The sequence below is a fragment of the Lithobates pipiens genome, unplaced genomic scaffold (genome assembly GCF_037356315.1).
Source record: "Lithobates pipiens isolate NorthernLeopardFrog02 unplaced genomic scaffold, aLitPip1_a1.2 Scaffold_23, whole genome shotgun sequence".
NCBI lineage: Eukaryota > Metazoa > Chordata > Amphibia > Anura > Ranidae > Lithobates > Lithobates pipiens.
Window position 1 is genome coordinate 30,389,835 of NW_027507785.1, and position 21,170 is coordinate 30,411,004.

At 45.8% G+C, this 21,170-nt stretch overlaps 1 protein-coding gene across 1 annotated transcript in view; it reads right to left on the reverse strand.

Annotated features, from left to right (window-relative positions):
* Window positions 1-1,052: 1,052 nt before the first annotated feature.
* Window positions 1,053-21,170, reverse strand: part of LOC143926932 (uncharacterized) — a 37,131-nt gene continuing 17,013 nt past the window's right edge. The window contains exons 3-4 of the mRNA XM_077450967.1: window positions 6,552-6,674; window positions 1,053-1,473 (exon numbers count right to left, since the gene is read on the reverse strand). Of these exons, the coding sequence (XP_077307093.1) occupies window positions 1,249-1,473; window positions 6,552-6,674 (348 nt within the window). The 3' untranslated portion in view covers window positions 1,053-1,248. The remainder of the gene's footprint in view (window positions 1,474-6,551; window positions 6,675-21,170) is intronic.

Here is a 21,170-nt window from a genome sequence, read left to right on the forward strand (position 1 = left end):
GGGGGGTGATCTGTATTATAGCAAAAAATTGTTTTTTGTTTTTTCTTCAAAATTGTCAGTTTGTTTGTTTAAAGCACAAAAAAAATAAAAACTGCAGAGATGATCAAATATCAGCAAAATAAAGTTTTGTATTTTTTTTTTCTTCCACAAATAGAAAACACATCAATTTTGTTTGGCTAAAACATTGCACGACCACGCAATTGTCAGTTAAAGCGACGCAAAAAAACATGGACTGGTCATTAAGGGGGTAAATCCTTCCAGGGCTGAAGTGGTTAATATATTAATTCTTCTTCCCTATAAGGTCTCTTTCAGATGGGCGGTTGAGCTGTAGTATAAACCGCCAGCTGAGCCATAGTTCGGTTGCCCACTTGAATTGGCAAAAAAAAAAAAAAACAGCTGGACAGGTCTGTACGAAAATTTACAGCTGTTGCATTAATGCAGGCTGTAGAGTTTAACAAGCATGCATACTATGCTCATTATGCCTTTGTCTTGAAGATTTTTTGGGAATTTTTTTTTAAACGAGTTTACAACCACTTTAAGCTTGGTTTTTATCCTCAGATTTATCCTTGGCCTTGCTTGTACCTGTTAGCCTTCCAATAGTTCTTACTGCAATAGCCAGCTATAGATGGGAGCAAGTGGCGTCTTTTTTGTAGTACTGTACTATAAATCATGTATCCAGCAGGCCACTTCATCACCTGTCAAATGCCACTGCGAGTAAGAAAGAGCTAATCAGTGCCATTTGTCAGTGGTGCCTATCAGTGCCCATCCGTGCCACCTTATCTGTCCCCATCAGTACCAGCTTCTGTGTGCTGCCTTAACTGTGCCTATTAGTGCAGCCTATGAGTGCCCACCAGTGCCGCCTCAGCACATATCAGTGAAGCAGAAAAAATTAAGTACCCAGTAAGCAAGTGGTTAAATTCTAGGTATTAGTCATTTCAGATTCTTGAATATTCGGAAAAATTTATTGAACAGGTTTTCATTAAGTTGGACATTTCAGAATTAACGAATTTGTCCAAAAAAAAAAAGAGCTTACATATAAAGCACACCAAATATCTTCAAGTTAATGTTTATTCGTTATAAATATTTCAAGAACAATTTAAAATATATAGATTGGACCAGTAGCAGGATAATTTGAAATTCAAATTACATACACAAGCCAGCCCAATGGATTCTTTTTAGATAGCTTTACGAGCAATGAATGACTGGGGGATCACAACGCGGGCAAAGCTGACCGACAAAGGTCACGTTTCAGGCAGCAACATTTTCTGTATGCTGCAAGGTGTCATCAAGCGCATCAGTTAGTTCTTCTTTGGCTTTATCTTCTGTTTCAAGTTCCTTTTCTATGAGCCTCGCTGCAGAGTTTTCCCCATCTTGCATCCCAGTTTTGCTTTTGTAATCTTGAGTTTCTGATGATATTTCTTCAACCTCTTCTTGCGCCATCATTTTAGTTTCAGTGTCTATGTTCGTCTCACTCTGCCAAGTACATAAGAAACAAAAATTGATTAATTTATTAGAGAGGCAGCAACCCAATGCCACTAAACTCCACTATAATTTGCATGGAAATGCATGTTGCGTATGACAAAGTTCACCTATGGTCCAAGGGAGCTAGAGAGCAGGAGGTCTTGGAAGGAGCAGAGAGGACAGTTTGGGTGAAATTCTGGGGACAGAGACTCCTAATTTGGGTGGGCTCAGGGCACAGAGCCCCGATCCCACCAAGTTGTGTTACAAGCAAATTCATTTTCACCATTTTCACACTAAAAGTTCCTCCCCGCCAATCAGGAGGCAGGTCATGAGACCCGTTTCCCCGATAGGATCATCTGACGCTTTGGCCAATTGTATTCCTAGCGTTTAGGAGGAACAGAGAGAAGACGCACGATGGAGGAAGCCGCAGGAAAAGCGTACACCGGTGCTGCTGCTCACACCCCTGGAGGGGAGGCGAGGACACCACAGCCCTAGATCGGGTAGGTGCTTGACCGCTGGCCGGGGTGGGGTGGTTGTCAGTGCCATGCCACCAGCCTCCCAGGGGGTGAAGCGGTCAGTGCCGCGTACCACTGGCTGCCTGGGGGGGGGGTGCTCATTTGCCGCCCCCCCCAACATACAACCCCCCAGCCACCAATGCCTGTATACCTTTCTACAGATGCCAGCTCCTACACCCAAAGCTGATAAAATAATTGTCCCAGGTTAGGACATTGCGGGATCCCTGGACAGGTAAGTGTCCTTATATTGAAAGTCAGCGGCTACAATATTTGTAGCTGCCGATTCATTTTTGGTTGAAGTTCCTCTAAATGGTTTTCCTCCCATCAGCCTATAAATTAAATGAAGCTTTTTTGCTCCTTCAAATTCCTAGGCATGAATTACGACACCTCAGGTGAGCCGTGGCAATCAGAAGACAGTGTAGGGATTGGCAGAGAGGGACCCCTCAGATTCTGATAAGCCCCCCGCCTGCAGACCCCAATAACCACCAGGCAACGGTTATAGAAATGAGGCCATTGTCCGCATCAACACGTGGCCTGGAATGGTTCAGAGGGGGGTTCAGAGGGGCTCTCGCCATTTTTTTTACATTTTGGCACAGGGTTCCCCTTAATATCCATACCAGACCTGAAGGGCCTGGTATGGCTTTTGGGGGGACCCCCATGAATTGTTTTTATTTTGGTGCAGGGTTCTCTTTAATATTCATATCTGGTAATGGACTGGGGAGAACCCATGCAATTTTTTCTCTGCGATTTTTAGCTACCATTGTTGGGATCTGACATTTCATTACAGCTGCGAGCCGTTTTAAATGTTTTTTTGGCAGAGAAAATAGCCGGTTACTAACAGTCACCAGCTCTCCGCTCTAGGACCCGAGCAATCAGTGGTGTTTAAATTGCTCGGATCTCAATTTTAGAGCCAGCGGGGGACAGATGCAGCATCAGATCGAGTTCCACCCGTATTTTCGTTTATTAAAAGTCAGCAACTACAAAAAGCATAGCTGCCAACCTTTAATAAACCAACACTTACTTGTCCCATGGTCCAGCGATGCGCCTGCCCGGAGCCTCGCTCTTCTCCTTGGCGCCATCATAGCAACTGTGGGCACCCAGCCGTGACAGCTTATGGCTTCACGGCCAGGCGTGCACTGGGCGAGTCGTGCTGTGCTCTGCCATTGGCCAGCCAATCTTCTGTGACCCGTGTTGTGTCCCAGAAGATCGCTGGCAGGGAGGGGCCGCCTAGGGGGCCGAGAACAGGAAGGAGGAAGTGGGGCAGGAAGTCCCACTAAAAAGGAGGGTACACACGCTCTCTACCCCCCCCCCCCCCAAAAAAACAAATTTTGCCCAAATGTGGCATGTCAGGGGGCGAGGAGTGCTTAAAGCAGAAGTTCCACTTTTGGATGGAACTCCACTTTAAGCAGCACACAAGACTTTCATTTCTGCAGAGAAGAACCGTAGTTTTACAAAGTTTTAGACGCAAGAGGTCTGCTCCAACTTGTGTGTCCTCACCACCACTATTGTTTCTTAAAATGCATTGATACATTTCTTAATTCTGGTCTGGTGATGTTATAGGCCTTTCCTCTTCTCCGTGGGTCCTTCCTCCTGAACAGAGCAACACTATGTAAGGACACCTAAGCACAGCTCTGTCCAGAAGATCTGTAAGCCCAGGGCAGGCATGATGACCCACCCCAGGGGGTGAGTATGATGGTCTGGGTTCCCAGAAGTGGGATGGATGGTGCTGGGCAACTTTAACAGAGCAGTAAGTCCAGGGGCATCAAATATGGAAAACAAGCCAGTGTTGCAACCTGAATTTGGACTTTATAAAAATACATATTGTGTGGTAATGATTTGCCACAGGGTCTGCTTAAATGTTCAGACTTCTAATTCAAGCACTAGCAGTGGGTACTAAATCCCCTCTTACCCCCAGCCACATTCTCTGAAAAAAAAAAAAGAAGTAGAAGTGTGTATTGTAAATATATATATATATATATATATATATATCTCTCATATCTCATATCTCATGGCAGTTCAGATTTTACTGGATGCATACTTATTTTAGGCAAGTTTTGTGGCTAGAGAAGATCGACCCCCTTCAGACTTGAAAACCTGGACTTGGAGGTGAACAACCTTGTATATCAGCTTAAAGTGGAGCTTCCGCTCATTGGAACCCTCCACCCCCTCCAGCGCCATAATTGGCACCTTTCAGGGGGAGGGGGGGTGCAGATACCTGTATAATACAGGTATTTGCACCCACTTCCGGCATAGATATCTGCAGATTCTGCGGATATTTACGCCACTTCCTGCGGGTCCCCCGCTGTCTGCTGGGAAACACACGGATCCCAGGGACAGCGGGGACCATCCTTATTGCGCAGCGCGACTCGCGCATGCGCAGTAGGGAACCTGGAAGTGAAGCCGCAAGGCTCCACTTCCTGATCCCCATACCCAAGATGGCGGCGGCACCACCTGAGAGCCGATCAATAGATCGGCTTCGGGTGCAGACATCGCGGGCGTGCTGAGCGGGTAAGTGTCCTTATTTTAAAAGTCAGGACCTGCAGTATTTGTAGCTGCTGACTAAAAAATAAATAAATAAATAATAAAAAAAAAAAGGCGTAACTCCTGCTTTAAATGAGACCTGACAAAGTGGCAATGCAACATGCTTGTGAAGCTATTCTATGCATGCCCTCAATACCTTATTATTATTTGGGTATAATTGGTTTATACACCATTGTTTACTGGTATTTGTATTTTAGAGAGCGCCTTGATGAGTTATACGAGATTTGTTTTAGGCGTTATATATCTTTTTCCTATTGCTGTATTAAAATTATACACATTTTGACAGGGCCGTCTTTAAATTTGACTGGACCCTGGGCAAACATTTTCTTGCCCCCCCCCCCCCCTTTTCCATGCAATTTCGCTCTCCACATGCTTTGAGACATACAATAAATAGCAGCTGGACTCAGTTTACGTATCGGATAAGGCAGTGATTGTGATTGGTTGCCAGAGGTTACAGTGTATCATTACCACTCACTGACTGGCTGCTAGAGGTTACTGCACACATTATGGCTGACTGTAATTTCTAGAGGTTACAGCACATCACTTCTGCTTGTTGATTGGTTGCTAGAGATTACTGTAAATCAATACTGCTCACTAATGTATGCCATCCACCAACATAAAGAGGGATTTCTACAAGGACACCGGTGTAATAAGAACATTTACACCAACCAGCAGGGTAAGGGGGGAATATACAATAACCTCTATGTAAGAGGAATTTACACTAACAGCCATTGTCGAGGAGATTTGTACTGACCACCACTTCTACACCGACCACCGAAGTGGGGGGGGGGGGGATTTACGCTGACCACCAGTGTAAGGGCAATTCTGCACTTCTCACCAATGTAAAGGGAAATTTACACTGATCACCAGTGTTATGAAGAATTTACACCGACAACCAATATAAAGGGGGGGGGGGGTTTACATCAACAACCAATAAACGGGTATTTCTACACTGGCCTTCAATGTAAGGGGGATTTACACCCAACACCAATTTAAAAGGGGGCTTCTACATGGACCACCAATGTAAGGGAGAATTCAAAACTGACCACATATGCAAGTTTGGATTTTTTTTTTTAAACAATTACCAATATAAAGAGGAGTTTCTACACTGGCCACCAATGTAATGGGGATTTACACTGACCACTAATGTAGTAGGAGCATTCACAGTAACCATCAATGTAAATAGGGATATACACTGACCACCAATATAAGGGGGACCTTCACACTGGCCACTAGTGCGAATGAAAAGATCGTACACCAAGCCCCAATGTAACGGGAAGATTTACACTGACCACCAATGTAACAAACATTTAGCCTGTGTTCACATTTTGTTTGGAATACATGCAAAAATCTCTTTCCTGACACCATAGAAACATGCTGCCCTTTGGCAGATACACAGAAGTACCATTAATTGTTAATGACACCCTCATGCATCGGCTGTGATGTGTGTATTCACATACACCAAACTTCAGGGTGCAGTGGCACCATGTTCTTTTGAAGAAAGATTCCACCTCCAATTTGCTTACCTTTGCAGAACAGGCTGATGTTAGGTTTATTGACTATAGTTGTAGGCAGGACTTTCAAGCATGCTCCTTTACCTCTCTAGTGGGCAACATTCAGCAGGAGTGATGTTAGATATGACCTCAGGGGGACATGATATACATATGAATGCCACCTACATTTACATATAAATGTTGCGGTCCGTGGCTATTTACATATGAATTCTGCTGCGATTTACATATCAATGCAGGTTATTTACATATAAAAACACAGGGTCAGCAGGTGAGAAATCTATACATGGCAATAGGGCAGAGCTGCAACAGAAGTTTACACTGAGATATCGGGACACAGCACAGGACTAAAACTTCAAGGGATAAGGGAATTTAAACTGGGATAGTTGGCAAGTATGAGGCAGCTGCTTTGGGCCCCACAATAATGATGGACAACTTCCCCATTTACCCGGCCCTAAAAACAGTCCTGACTCAACTTTTATGATCAGCCATCAGTGGCCAAAGGTGAGTTTTAGATACTTACAGCTAGGAGGGTTCTGAGCTTTTGCAGCTGCACCAGCATTTGATCACAGATGACCATGTTCTCTAGCAGTACTTGCTGTCTGGCCACAATGATACTCAGTGTTCTCTCTCTGTGATCTTCCTCCTAGAAAGAGAAGAATAGTAAACTTGCTTATGCCCACTATCAATGTTTAGCACCCTCTAGTGTGCTACAATGTTAGGGTAGGAAAAAGTTAGCTTGGCTCAGGGCCCAGCCTGGGCTATGATTCTGGGTCAGAGTTTAGTGACTCAGGAGCTGAGTGACTCATCTGGCAGCTCTCTGGCACTTCCTCTTGGTCTGGAAATTGTTAGAAGCTTCCAGAGCTGGAGGGTAGCAGGAGGAGCTGCCATGCATATTTGTGAGGACCTCAGCCAATCCCCAGTAAAAGGGCTGGCAGGGGGCAGGCCACCTCATAAATATGCATGAGTCATGCCAGCAGGGGTAGTCGGGTGGATGATAGAGATGGAGTGCTGAGGAGGCAGTCAGTGGCCCTTGAGGGTGCCCCATAATCTGGGGGAGAGTTGTCTTATGCCTGGGGCTTGGGTGCTGGAAGATTCCTACCAAAATACAGAGAGAAAAAAAGTCTTCCTGGAGGCATGGGACCGAGGAGGATAGACAGACACACACATATAATAGAACAGAATAAAAAATATTTTAAATTTTGTGAAATTGTTTTTCTATTTTATTCTTTTATTTTTTCCCTATTCAAATTCATTCTATATGAAATTAGAATTTCAGAAGCCATCTTACGAAATTTGTATAGCATGAAATCTATATCTAAAATAGAAATTTTTTTTTTTGAAAAATAGAATAGCGTACAGTAGATAATATTTTATTCTATTGTTTTTTTTTTCTATTCTTTTCCATTGTTTTCAATTATTTTCCAATCTATTCTCGAATTCAAATTACTGTCATGTTCGATTTTATTTTATTACATTCCATTCTAATTTTTATTCTATTTTATTGTATTTTTTAGAAAATCTATTTCGATTTGACTTAGTTTTCAAATGAGAGTCTTTATTTCGGATTCGTTTTAAAATTTGTTACTACTGTAATTCGGATACATCCGAATAATGAAAAATGTGTCCGAATTTCGATTCAGAACTAAATCAATGTGTCTAGCAGAGATTATTAGGTCTTATTATATTGCCATCTTGTTTGATAACCTAATGTTCAAGGGTTGTAAATCTTAATTTTTTTTTTTTTTTTTTTGCGTTTCTCATTTTATACAGAATCATGCAGCTCTACCTGGAGGGCTAGTGAAAGGGATAGCTGCTGCCAGGCAGGTTGGCAGTGCTTGAAGAGGTGGTACTGGGATCAGTAGCCACAGGAATTATGCATCCGACGACCCACATGTAGATAGGGGCCAGACGCATGGATTAGGTGGGCTTCGACTTCCTGTCTGTAATTGGCCATTGCTTCATCTGAGTAAAGGTCAGGTATTCTCCACGTTCCCTTAGGTTCTGCAAGCATGTGCTGAGAAGCTGTATATAGGAGGTTCTATATAATAATAGTTGTCCCTGAAGTTGTTGAAGCCAAAATGGGCATCTCATAACTATACAAGTTATTACCCTCAATAAAACAAAAAAATAATGGACTGTTCCGACTCAAGACTTTCTGTGAAAATTTGGTGTGCCTGGCTATGCAGGGTGGGGATCCCATTATACTCGCAGCTCCTTAGGGAGTGTGCTACAAATGTATATACAGGTCCTACAGACTCCTGCCCGTCAGGTGAGCGCATTCATGTAGCTCCACTGCCACCCGATCACTCGCATACACCCCCCCGCCGCATTCCACCATGTTTACCGGGCTTGACTTGTCCATTGGCAGGCCCAGGAGCTCCATGGCAGATTTCAGCAGCTGGAGAAGAGCAGAGACAGGTCCGCTCCCCTTCTTGTAACCTGGAGAGCGAAATCTGACATCGCTTCTGGGCCAAGCTCTCAGTGTCCCCAGCTAGCTCAGCCAGAAAAAAAACAAAAAAAAATAATTTTTTTAAAAAAAGTTGCCCCCAAGCACATAAACCCCCCCCCCCCCAAAAAGAAATGTTGAGGCCCACCCGAACATAAAACACGTGTTGGGGTTCCTATGCATGAAAGCGCCGATTGCGACACATGTTACATATCGCTGCGCACGCCGAAGTGAGAGCAATAAATGCTAACACAAGACCTCCTCCATAACACTAAACTGATAACGATAGGGGGGAGGCTGCCAGGACCACCAGGCATGGCCAGCACAACATGGATGACCAGTAGGGATGAGCCGAACACCTCCCGGTTCGGTTCGTACCAGAACTTTCGAACGGACCCCACGTTCGTTACGAACGTTAGAACCCCATTGAAGTCTATGGGACTCGAACGTTCGAAATGGAAAGTGCTAATTTTAACGGCTAATATGCAAGATACTGTCCTAAAAAGGGTTTGGGGACCTGGCTCAATGCCTAAAATGTTTTTAAAAATGGCCGTTTTGGCGGGAGCACTGATTTTACTGACAATGAAAGTGAAAAAAAAATGTGAAATATTCCTTTAAATATGGTGCCTGGGGGGGTGTCTGTAGTATGCCTGTGAAGTGCCACGTGTTTCCCGTGTTTAGAACAGTCCCTGCACAAAATGACATTAAACGGAAATAACATCATTTAAAACTGCTTGCGGTTTTAATGTTATATCTGGTTCCTGCAATATGGTTGAAAATCATTGAGAAAAATGGCATGGGTAGCCCTCCCTGCCCATTACCAGCCTATTTGGGTCTTGTACGCATATTAAGGGGAACCCTGTACCCATATTAAAAAAAGGAAATGCGTGTGGCCCCCAGGCCCTATATACTCAGAACAGCAGTATACAGGCGGTGAAAACAAGACAGGGACTGTGTAGGTTTGTTGTGTTAAGTTGAATCTGTTTGTAATTTTCAACTGGTACATTTTTAAAGTGTAGCTCCAGTCAAAAAAACGATTTTTAAGCTTTTTGGAAAACATAGGGAAGGGTTATCACCCCTGTATAATTTGTTTTGTCGTCCATCTTTTTTCATCTCACTTGCTGCTGTCTCCTTGCGTTTGCAAGTAGGAGATGTTTGTAAGTTGGATGTTTGAAAGTAGGGGCCTGCCCTATATGCTCTGCAGAAATGGCGGAACAAGGTGTTGGTTTTGCCACAACATTGTAAGCCCTCAAAGTGACTCTTGGTGAGCGCTGGAGCGCCCTGCTGTGAACGATTATATCAAGAAGTGTAATTACATGCCATTGTTGAACAGTGGTAGAAAAATTGACCTTTGGTGGTTGTGGTGCTGGTGACACAACACTATAAGTCCTCACCGTTACTCTGGGTGGGCACAGGAAGGGGCCCTCCTGTGAAATATTATATCAAGAATTGTAATTACATGTCCCTGTTAAACAGGGGCAGAAAAATTTGGCCTTAGGCACTGCTGCTGGTGCCACCTCACTGCAACCTCTGCCATATACTCTAGTTTTATTGCAGGAATTAGCCCTGCTGCAAAGCATTGCATCAAAAATTGTACTTAAACGCCCCTGTTAAACAGGGGCAGAAAAATTGGGCCTTAGGCTGAGGTGAATATCGGTGTATACTGCGGTCAAGGCACGCAGACAATAACCAGAAAACAGCAGAGATTAAGGGGTATATACAAATGTATACTGTGCTGTGCTGGAGGCACACACAACTTCCAATAACTCCTGCAGATGGCAATTGGGCTCAAATAGAGAACAGCTATGTAGGTGGATTATAGCGGTATGTACTGGGTACAGAGCACGCACTATCTCCTAACACTACTGACTGCAAGCTAGTGATATATATAGCTAGTGATCTAGCTTTAACCACTTAACAACTGCCCATTGCCGATTAACGGCTTCAGGGCGGTTGTTTAACTCTGAGAGGCCGTTAATTAACGGCCTCCCAGAATTCTGCTCTCGCACGCCCCCTGGGGCGCGCACTCGAGAGCATCCGTGACCGCCGGGTCCACAGGACCCGGCGCATCACGGATCACGGTAAACGGCCGCTCGTCGCGGCCGTTTACCACGTGATCGCTCCGTCAAATGACGGAGTGATCACTTGTAAACAAACCGGCGTCATGTTATGATGCCGGTTCCTCCCTCCCCTCTCTGTACCGATCGGTACAGCGGAGGGGAAAGAGATCGGTGTCAGCAGCGATGTGGGCTGCATCTGCAGTGCCCACATCGCTGCTCACCGAATTTAACCCCTCAATTCCCTGCCAATACTCTGCAATACCAGTGCATACTCTGCAGTACCCCGCCATTACTCTGCAGTACCCCGCCATTACTCTGCAGTACCCCGCCATTACTCTGCAGTACCCCGCCATTACTCTGCAGTACCCTGCCATTACTCTGCAGTACCCTGCCATTACTCTGCAGTACCCTGCCATTACTCTGTAGTACCCTGCCATTACTCTGCAGTGCAGTACCCCGCCATTACTCTGCAGTGCAGTACCCCGCCATTACTCTGCAGTGCAGTACCCCGCCATTACTCTGCAGTACCCCCCAATACTCTGCAGTACCCTGCTATTACTCTGCAGTACCCCGCCAATACCCCGCCAATACTCTGCAATACCCTGCCATAAATTGCCATACCCAGCCATACTCGGAGATACCCAGCCATACTCGGTGATACCCTGAAATACCCAGCCATAGACGCCCCCCACCCCTCACCGCCCTCCGGTGCTTCTACCAACTCGCCAGTACGATCAAAGCCAGAATCTTTTTTTTTATTTTTTTTTTTTTTTTTTTTTTTTATTTCAGGCCTCCCAGCCTAGAGGTGAGATGTGGGGTCATATTGACCCCCAGATTTCACTGTAAAGAGGACCTGTCACCCCATATTCCTATTACAAGGGATGTTTACATTCCTTGTAATAGGAATAAAAGTGATCAAAAATATATTTTTGGGGAAAAAAATGTCAAACTAAAATAAATAAAGTAAAATGAACAATAAAAAAAAAAAAAAAATTTTTTAAAGCGCCCATGTCCCCATGTGCTCGCATGCAGAAGCGAACGCATGCGTAAGCCCCGCCCACATATGAAAACGGTGTTCAAACCACACGTGAGGTATCGCCGAGAACGTTAGAGCGAGAGCAATAATTCTAGTCCTAGACCTCCTCTGCAACTCAAAACATGTAACCAGTAAAAAAAATTTTAAGCGTCGCCTATGGGGATTTTTTAAGTAGCGACGTTTGGCGCCATTCCACGGGCATGTGCAATTTTGAAGAGTGACATGTTTGATATCTATTTACTCAGCATAACTTCATCTTTCACTTTATGCAAACATTGGGCTAACTTTACTGTTTTTTTTTTTTGTTTGTTTTTTAAGCACAAAACTGTTTTTTCCCCCAAAAAACGCGTTTGAAAAATTGCTGTGCAAATACCGTGTGAGATAAAAATTTGCAACGACCACCATTGTATTCTCCAGGGTCTTTTGGTATGCATATGCTGTGTGTGTGAAATAACCTGATAATATGACAATTTTTTTTTTTTTTTTTTTTTTTTTTTTTACACAAAAAAGGAAATAGGCCGTCAGTACTTCAGGTGTGATCAATTTTCAGATATTGGCACCATAACTTGTGGACTTTCACAAAGACCAAATAATATCCACCAATTTGTACTTATTTTTACCAAAGATATGTAGTAGTATGAATTTTGGCCAAAATTTATGAAGAAAAAATTACTAATCTGCTAAATTTTATAACAGAAACGAAGAAAAATTCATTTTTTCGAAGAATTTTCGGTCTTTTTTCTTTTATAGCACAAAAAATAAAAAACTGAGAGGTGATTAAATACCACCAAAAGAAAGCTCTATTTGTGTGAAAAAAAGGACAAACATTTCCTATAGGTCCAGTGTTGCATGACTGAGTAATTGTCATTCAAAATGTGAGGGCACCGAAAGCTGAAAATTGGTCTGGTTATTAAGGGTGTTTAAGTGCCCAGTGGTCAAGTGGTTAATAATAGAGCTTGCAGTCAGTAGTGTTAGGAGATAGTGCGTGCTGTCTGCGTGCTCTGTACCCAGTACATACCGCTATAATATAGGGCAGGCCCCTACTTTCAAACATCCAACTTACAAACATCTCCTACTTGCAAACGCAAGGAGACAGCAGCAAGTGAGATGAAAAAAGATGGACGACAAAACAAATTATACAGGGGTGATAACCCTTCCCTATGTTTTCCAAAAAGCTTAAAGATAGTTTTTTTGACTGGAGCTACACTTTAAAAATGTACCGGTTGAAAATTACAAACAGATTCAACTTAACACAACAAACCTACACAGTCCCTGTCTTGTTTGCACCGCCTGTATACTGCTGTTCTGAGTATATAGGGCCTGGGGGCCACACGCATTTCCTTTTTTTTTAATATGGGTACGGGGTTCCCCTTAATATGCGTACAAGACCCAAATAGGCTGGTAATGGGCAGGGAGGGCTACCCATGCCATTTTTCTGAATGATTTTCAACCATATTACAGGAACCAGATATAACATTAAAACCGCAAGCAGTTTTAAATGGTGTTATTTCCGTTTAATGTCATTTTGTGCAGGGACTGTTCCAAACACGGGAAACACGTGGCACTTCACAGGCATACTACAGACACCCCCCAGGCACCATATTTAAAGGAATATTTCACCTTTTTTTTTTCACTTTAATCGTCATTAAAATCAGTGCTCCCGCCAAAACGGCAGTTTTTAAAACTTTTTTTTGCAGTGACCCATGTCCCCTGAGGCAGGAGGCAGGTCCCCAAACCCTTTTTAGGACACCATCTTGCATATTAGCCGTTTAAAATTAGCACTTTGCATTTCGAACGTTCGAGTCCCATAGACTTCAATGGGGTTCTAACGTTCGTTTCGAACGCGGGGGTCGTTCGCAAGTTCTGGTGCGAACCGAACCGGGGGGTGTTCGGCTCATCCCTATACATGACTAAATTGGAGTATCCAGACAGCTGAGACCCATAGCAGTTGTATGGTCTGCTATGATCATAGCTCCCAACTGTCCCTGTCTGATTAGGAACAAAGTCCCTCTTTCCTCCTCGTTTGTCCCTCGCTTTGGTCGGATCTATATAGTTGTATATAAAATGCACTATTTATCTTTCAAAAAGTGTCTTATATTGGTAAACCTTTCATCCAATCTCCAAAAGCCAATATAAAGGAATATTTATAATTATTTTTGTTTTCTGCTGCACTGACGGGCACCAATGAGGTGTCACTGGTATGCAGCACTGATGGGTACTTATAGGTGGCACTGCTGGGCATCACTGAGGAGACATCTTGCAGGCATTTGTAGTTGCCACACGAAGCTCATCCCTAGTCATGTAGCAAAAGGATTTGGCAAATTATAGTTGCATATACAAAGCATACTGCAAGTTTGCATTTCTCAGGGTTTACAGCAAAAGCACAATGTCACACAAGTCATTCTCTTGCCAGTTCAGCTACCTCTCCCTGCAGTGACTCAGCAGCTCAGCTTCCCCTCCCAGAAACAGCTCTAGCCATCTTGCTACCACCTCCTAGCAGTGACACGGAAGCTTAAAGTACCTGGCTCCCTCCTCTAAGCAGTGACTCATAAGCCAATTTCTTACCTGCTCCCCCTTCCAATAGGGACATGGAAGCCTTCTACTCAAATTTAAACACAGAGTGATACGCTAGGAGAGGGGGAGCTGAGCAACTGAGGTAATCTGAGCGTCTGCTGAGAAATTTGAGAACGAATTGCTCTGATAAGTTTTGAGTTACCTACTAACCCAATGCCTCTCACCATGAGAAATGTAATTCCTAAAGTATGTATAATCCACAAGAGCAGCAACCTTATGTAGAACGCCAGCCAAAAATTTAAAGTTCCTCTCAGTTTTCCTCTGACCAGCCTATAAACGAAATTAAAGCGGAGGTCCACCCTAAAGTGGACCTTCCGCTCATCGGAACCCTCCCCCCCTCCGGCGCCACAATTGGCACCTTTTGGGGGGCGGGGGGTGCAGATACCTGTACAGTACAGGTATCTGCACCCACTTCCGGGATAGCTCTCTGCGGAAAGGGGCGTAGATTACGCCCCTTTCCGCAAGTGCCAGACCCTTTCCGCAAGTGCCCCACTGCCTGCTGGGAAACAAAGATCCCAGAGGCAGCGGGGACCGTCCTTATTGCGCAGCGCGATTCGCGCATGCGCAGTAGGGAAACCAGGAAATGAAGCCGAAAGGCTCCATTTCCTGATTCCCATACCCAAGATGGCGGCGGCAGCACCTGAGAGACGATCTAGAGATCGGCTTCGGGTGCTGACATCGTGGGCGCACTGGACAGGTAAGTGTCACTATTTTAAAAGTCAGCAGCTGCAGTATTTGTAGCTGCTGGCTTTTAAAAAAAAAAAAAAAAAAAAAAAAAAAAAAAAAAAAAAACGCGGAGTCCCGGCGGACTCCCGCTTTAAGCCATTTTTGCTCCTCCAACTTTCTATGCAAGAGACACATGTGAGAGCAAGTAGAAGACAGCAGGGGAGAACTCTTATGCCGCGTGCACACACTCGAAATTTCCAACAACAAAAATCCGTTCTCGTAAATTCCGACGCACAAAATTCCACGCATGCTCGGAATGAAGCAGAAGAGCTGCACTGGCCATTGAACTTTATTTTTCTCGGCACGTCGTACGTCACTGCGTTCTCGACGTTCTGAATTTCCGACAACGTTTGTGCGAGTATGCAAGGCAAGTTTGAGCCAACATTCATTAGAAATAAATCCAGGATTTTGTTGTCGGAATGTCCGATCGTGTGTACGCGGTAGGGGTGCAACGGATCGTCACCAATCTGTGATCCAAACGGGTCACCCCGCTCGAATCGGCACATGCCGCGCTCCGCAGTAACGGCCTCAGGAAAGGCCACGGCTTCAGCCTAGCTCCGAAGCGGCGGCCATCTTTCTACACCCAGGCCGTTTACAATGTGATCGCTCCGTCAAACGATGGAGCGGTCACTTGTAAACAAACCGGCGTCATGTCATGATGCCGGTTCCTCTCTCCCCTCTCTGTACTGATCTGTACAGTGGAGGGGGAGAGAGATCGGGTGGATACAGCGCTGTGGGCTGCATCTGTAGTGCCCACAGTGCTGCTCTTTGACAGCCTACTCTGCAATACCCAGCAATACCCTGCCAATACTCTGCCAATATTACAGTGGGGGAGATTGTGGATTTTACTTTGGGAACTATATGGCGGTGGAATTTTTCACAGGTTTTTACAAATTCTTATTATTTGCCGATCCGAAAAATGATCCGATCTGTGAGTTTTTTTAATCCATTGCACCCCTAGTACGCGGCATAAGAGTCTCCATGGAGGACTGGGGAGGCACACCTGAGAGATTGCAGTTTGAGAGATGGGTGCAGAACCAGTGGAGAGAGGACTGTGGAAAAGGGTGTTTGAAGCCAGGCAGGCTGGCTGGCAGGGCCTGAAGAAAGCTATCTGGGAGTGGTAGCCAAGTAGAGGACAGCTAGCACCTGGACTATTCTACACCACAGGGGACCGAGGTTTCTGCCCGCAAAAGGCAGTTCATTGAGGCCTGGCTGAACTAGGGTCAGGCCTACCCATGCAGTGATAGCTAGTCTGGAGGAGTGACAGTCTGCAGCAAGGGAAGTGCTGGAGGAGGAAACGGTGAGCAGCAAGTGTTTGTGCTGGAGAGAGAAGAGTGAAGTGTATATACACACACAAGTCCTAAGCAACTTTGCATTACATTTTCCTGGGCATCCCATAATTCCCAAATACCCATCCGAGTTTAATCCTCCTCAAATAAATAAGGCAATAGACTGGTTTCTGTCTGAGTGACTGAGGTGGATGTCTGGCTGGGCAGGGCGACAGGTGAACCACTACACACAGCAACCCCTACGGGGACATGGCTACATTTATCAACCTTAAACCTTATCTGCCACAGTCGCACAATTAGACAATGCATTGAGGTCGGTTTGTAAATTGGAAACAATAGCCCCCAACACCGAACTGCTGCTGTCTGAATTTGGTCTTTTAGCCAGTTTCTATCCATTTACAAACTCTTCTTTCCAAGACTAGACCAAGGGTCTCAAACTGATGGCCTTCCAGCTGTTGCAAAACTACAAGTCCCATGAGGCATTGCAAGGCTGACCGTTACAAGCATGACTCCCTGTCAGGGCTGGGCTCAGCCCTCCCTTCGCAGAGCTAGCCGCTCAGCTGTCGACTAATTGCCAGCTCCCATCTCTCCACAGGTACTCAGCTGTTGATGATATCCTGCTCGTCAGTCCTGCCCACTTAAGCCATCCAGCCCAGAGGATCTCTGCCTTCGCCAATGTCACAGACACTTGCCTGCACTCCTGTTTAAAGACTTGCTTGGCTAACATATCTTCTTGCTCTGCTTGCCGTTTTATTGCACTCATTTCCGGCTCCCTCACTCTCTTGGCATGTCTGACTATTCATTCCGGTTCCTGAACTCTGGTTATGTTTTGACTATGTTTGTTCCATTTACCTTTATTATTAAACAAGCGTGATTTAACTGTACTTCTGTCTCGGTCTGATTTCATGGTTTCTGACACTCCCACAGACAGAGGCATGATGGGACTTGTAGTTCTGCAACAGCTGGAGGGCTGCCAGTTTGAGACCCCTGCTGTAGACTTTACCCCTATGGTCAGGCCACCACTAACCAGTAGAAAAAAAAAAAAAAAAAACCCACACAACCTTTTGCTCTGTTGAAGAGTAGGGATGAGCTTAGTGTTCGGCTGTTCGCCCGTTCGGCGAATTCCGAACGTTATGGGCTGTTCACGCCAAATTCGTGTGGCGCTCACGGCCCACAATGCACTGCGTCATCGCAGTGCATTGCTGGCTCATGATTGGCCAAGCATGCACTGTGACCCCGCATGCTTGGCCAATCACAACGCCGGCAGCGAGGAGAGCCATGATTGGCCACAGGCAGGATGCCTGTGGCCAATCATAGCTCAGGCTGTGTAGTACACGCCCCACACTATATAAGGCCGCCAGCGCGGCGGCCTAGTGTAGTGTGTTGGCGTCTGAAGCAGTTAGTGGGTGTTCTGTGTACCTTCAACACAGTACACACCGATCATTATCGGCCGATTTTCGATCTTGCTCTTCTGTAGTGGTTGTTGTCTGCTTGCCCTGACCGCAGTATACACCGCTATATTCACCTCACCTATATAGCTAGTGATCTACCTTTTATAATAGAGCTTGCAGTCAGTAGTGTTAGGAGCTTGTGCGTGCTGTCTGCGTGCTCTGTACCCAGTACACACCGCTATATCCACCTACATAGCTCTTCTCTATTTGAGCCCACTTGCCATCTGCAGGAGTTATTGGAAGTTGTGTGTGCCTCCAGCACAGCACAGTATACATCTGTATATACCCCTTTATCTCTGGTGTTCTATAAAAAAGGCATCTGCAGGAGTTAGTGGGTTTTTTGTGCCTCCAGCACAATATACACCTGTATCTACCCTTTATTGCTGTTCTCTAATAGAGCCATCTGCAGGGCTTAGTGGGTGTTGTGTGACTCCATTACACTGCTGTTTTACCCAACTCCCTTCAGGCCATTACCATGTCTGGAAGGCCAGCAAGGAGAGGTAGACAGGCGCGAGCCGATAAAAGAGGGCAAGCAGGCTCCGTGTCTAGAGACAACAGTGCTGGACGTGGACGCGGTGCATTGTCATCAGCACGTGGTCATGGGACACGCTTGTCCTTCTTTTCGGCAGCTGGACATGTTGAACCGCAACATGCCAATGACTTGATGAGGAGGATGAAGAGGGCTTGGTCATCCACTCTACCCTCTCTCACCCAGTCTCAGGGTACTAGCAAAGCAGCTGCCAACGCATCGTCTTCCCTCCTCTCAATGTCATCATCAGTGACTCCTTCCCTAGACCCACCACGTCCTCCTGAGGAGTCTCCTGAACCCTTTGAGCACAGTGTTGGGTACATGCTCCAGGAGGATGCCCAGTGTTTTGTAGGCTCTGATGACGACACTCAGCTAGAGGAAGGCAGTAGCGTGAGCGCAGAGAGAGGGGATGCTCAAGAAGGACAGCAATCTGGCAGTCATGTTCCACAAGCTGCAGCATACTGCCAGGTTTGCTACAGCGATGAAGAGGGAGGGGATGATGAGGACACTGACTCCACGTGGGTGCCTGGTAGGAGAGCGGAGGAGGAGGAGGCACAAGTCCAACGAGGCAGGATGCCCTCCGGGGGCCAGCTTAGGGGCAGCACACTGACTGAATCACACCGCAGAGCTCCGCCTGTGCAGGGCGCTGCCTCTGCGCGTTATTCTAAAAGTTCTTTGGTGTGGGCCTTTTTTGAGACGAGTGCATCAGATCGCACCGCTGCTATTTGCAACATATGTCTCAAGCGTATCTCGTGTGGCCAAAACATCAGCCGCTTGGGCACCACATGCTTGACCAGACATATGTTGACCTGCCATGCAGCTCGTTGGCAAGCGTACCTCAAAGACCCACACCAAAGAACAAAGTGGACCTCTCCTTGCTCCTCATCAGCTGGCATCTCCAACCCCACTAGACCTTCAGTCCTCTCTGAAACCTGCTCTGAGAGGAATGAAGGTGTAGAATTAGGTGTGTCACAGCCAAGTGCTTCCGGGCACTCTGCTAGCGGTACACCCACGTCCGATTATAGCAGGCAAATGTCCCTGCCCCAGCTGCTGGACCGGCGAAAGAAGTTCACTCCCAGCCATCCACATGCCCAGCGGTTGAATGCTAGCTTGGCTAAATTGCTAGCACTTCAACTGCTGCCTTTTCAGTTGGTAGACTCGGCCCCCTTCCGTGAGTTTGTACAATGTGCGGTTCCTCAGTGGCAGGTCCCCAAACGCCACTTTTTCTCACGGAAGGCGATTCCGGCTCTCTACCGGCATGTGGAAGGCAATGTCCTTGCCTCGCTGGACAGGGCGGTCAGCGGTAAGGTGCATATTACCGCTGACTCATGGTAGAAGAAGTCACGTGACGGTGACGAATGCGCAAGGAAGGAAGTGAGAGAGAGACTAGGAAGGACATTGGAACGCACCGTTCGTTACTCTGCTTGTTGCTCTATTACTGCAGTTTTTATTCACTCAGAATGTGAGTACCCTGTCACTATACTTAAATAAAATTCAATTGGTTGAAACTACTACACTATGGGACATTATCTCTTTATCTTGTGAGGCATACCTATCCCAGGAACAGGAGCCAGTTACCCACCTATACACTATTAAGGCTGTAACCTCACAACCGTGAGGTAAGGGCACATCCATCCACGTATTGGATAAATAGGAGATTTAAGTCACTGCACATGTATGCCTGCATGGATCACTGAAGTTCAAAGCTAGTGCTTCCCCTTAGAACACAGCACGTCCACAGGACTGAATATCCCAGACTGATTACCAGCACCTTATTTTTATGTGTTTATCATTTCACCTGTGTTGTAACGTTTTTTTGCTGCTAGCACTATTTTCACTTTATAAACACCGCATGGAACATGCATTTTGTTATATTGGATTGATTGATATCTGTGTTTTTTCCACTTGGCATGTCACATGGGATTGTGCTTATGTGATTATTCTCACTGTACACTTTTAGCCATATATTTTGGACTATCACCTTAAGCTATATATTCATTTATTGTCAGCATATTTTATTGCAGTTTTGCACAGCACCCACGATTTGTATGTCTATTGTTTCAGGCATTCATCCATTACTGTGAGTTTTTATTTGTATGGCACTCTATCAGAATCTAGATTTGATTGCCACTCTCTAACATTTATTTTAGTTTAGCACGTACCGAACAAGGATTTGTGCACACCCAGACACATATAATTTTACACTAGCACTTTTTGACCTTTACCCTTTTATCCTTTACCTGCATACTCATCTGTTCCCCTTCCCCTCCCTGCCCTTTCTTCCCCTTCCCCTTTTTCTTTTCTCCTTCCCTCTCTTTCTCCCCCCTCCCTCCCTCTCCCCTCCTTTCTTGAATTCCCCCATTTGCGCAAAACTAAAACCACTTAATCAACGTTGGCCATGCTGCAGCGGCTGCACACGCCGCAGAGGGCCATCAATGAGTACCTGTGCGACTACGGCACCAGGACAGGGTCAGGGGAGCTCGGTTTTTTCTCACCACGCCAGTGGGGCATGATCAGGGATGCATGCACTGTCCTGTCACCATTTGAGGAGGCCACAAGGATGGTGAGCAGTGACAGTGCATGCATCAGTGACACTGTACCTCTTTTCCACCTCTTGGAGCATACGCTGCGTGGAATAATGGACAGGGCACTTGAGGCAGAACAGAGGCAGGAAGAGGAGGACTTCCTTGCCTCTCAAGGCCCCCTTTATCCAGACAGTGTTCCTGCTGTGCCACCCATCACAGAGGAAGAGGAAGAGGAAGAGGAAGAGGAAGAGGAAGAGGAAGAGGAAGAGGAAGAGGAAGAGGAAGAGGAAGAGGAAGAGGAAGAGGAAGAGGAAGAGGAAGAGGAAGAGGAAGAGGAAGAGGAAGAGGAAGAGGAAGAGGAAGAGGAAGATGATTGTGTCAGCATGGAGGTGGAGGCTGGCACTCAGCAGCAGCAGTCTTGTAGGGATGATTTACAGTCCCAAGAAACCCGTGGACTTGTACGTGGCTGGGAGGAGGTAGCTGCGGATCATTTTGTCCTTAGT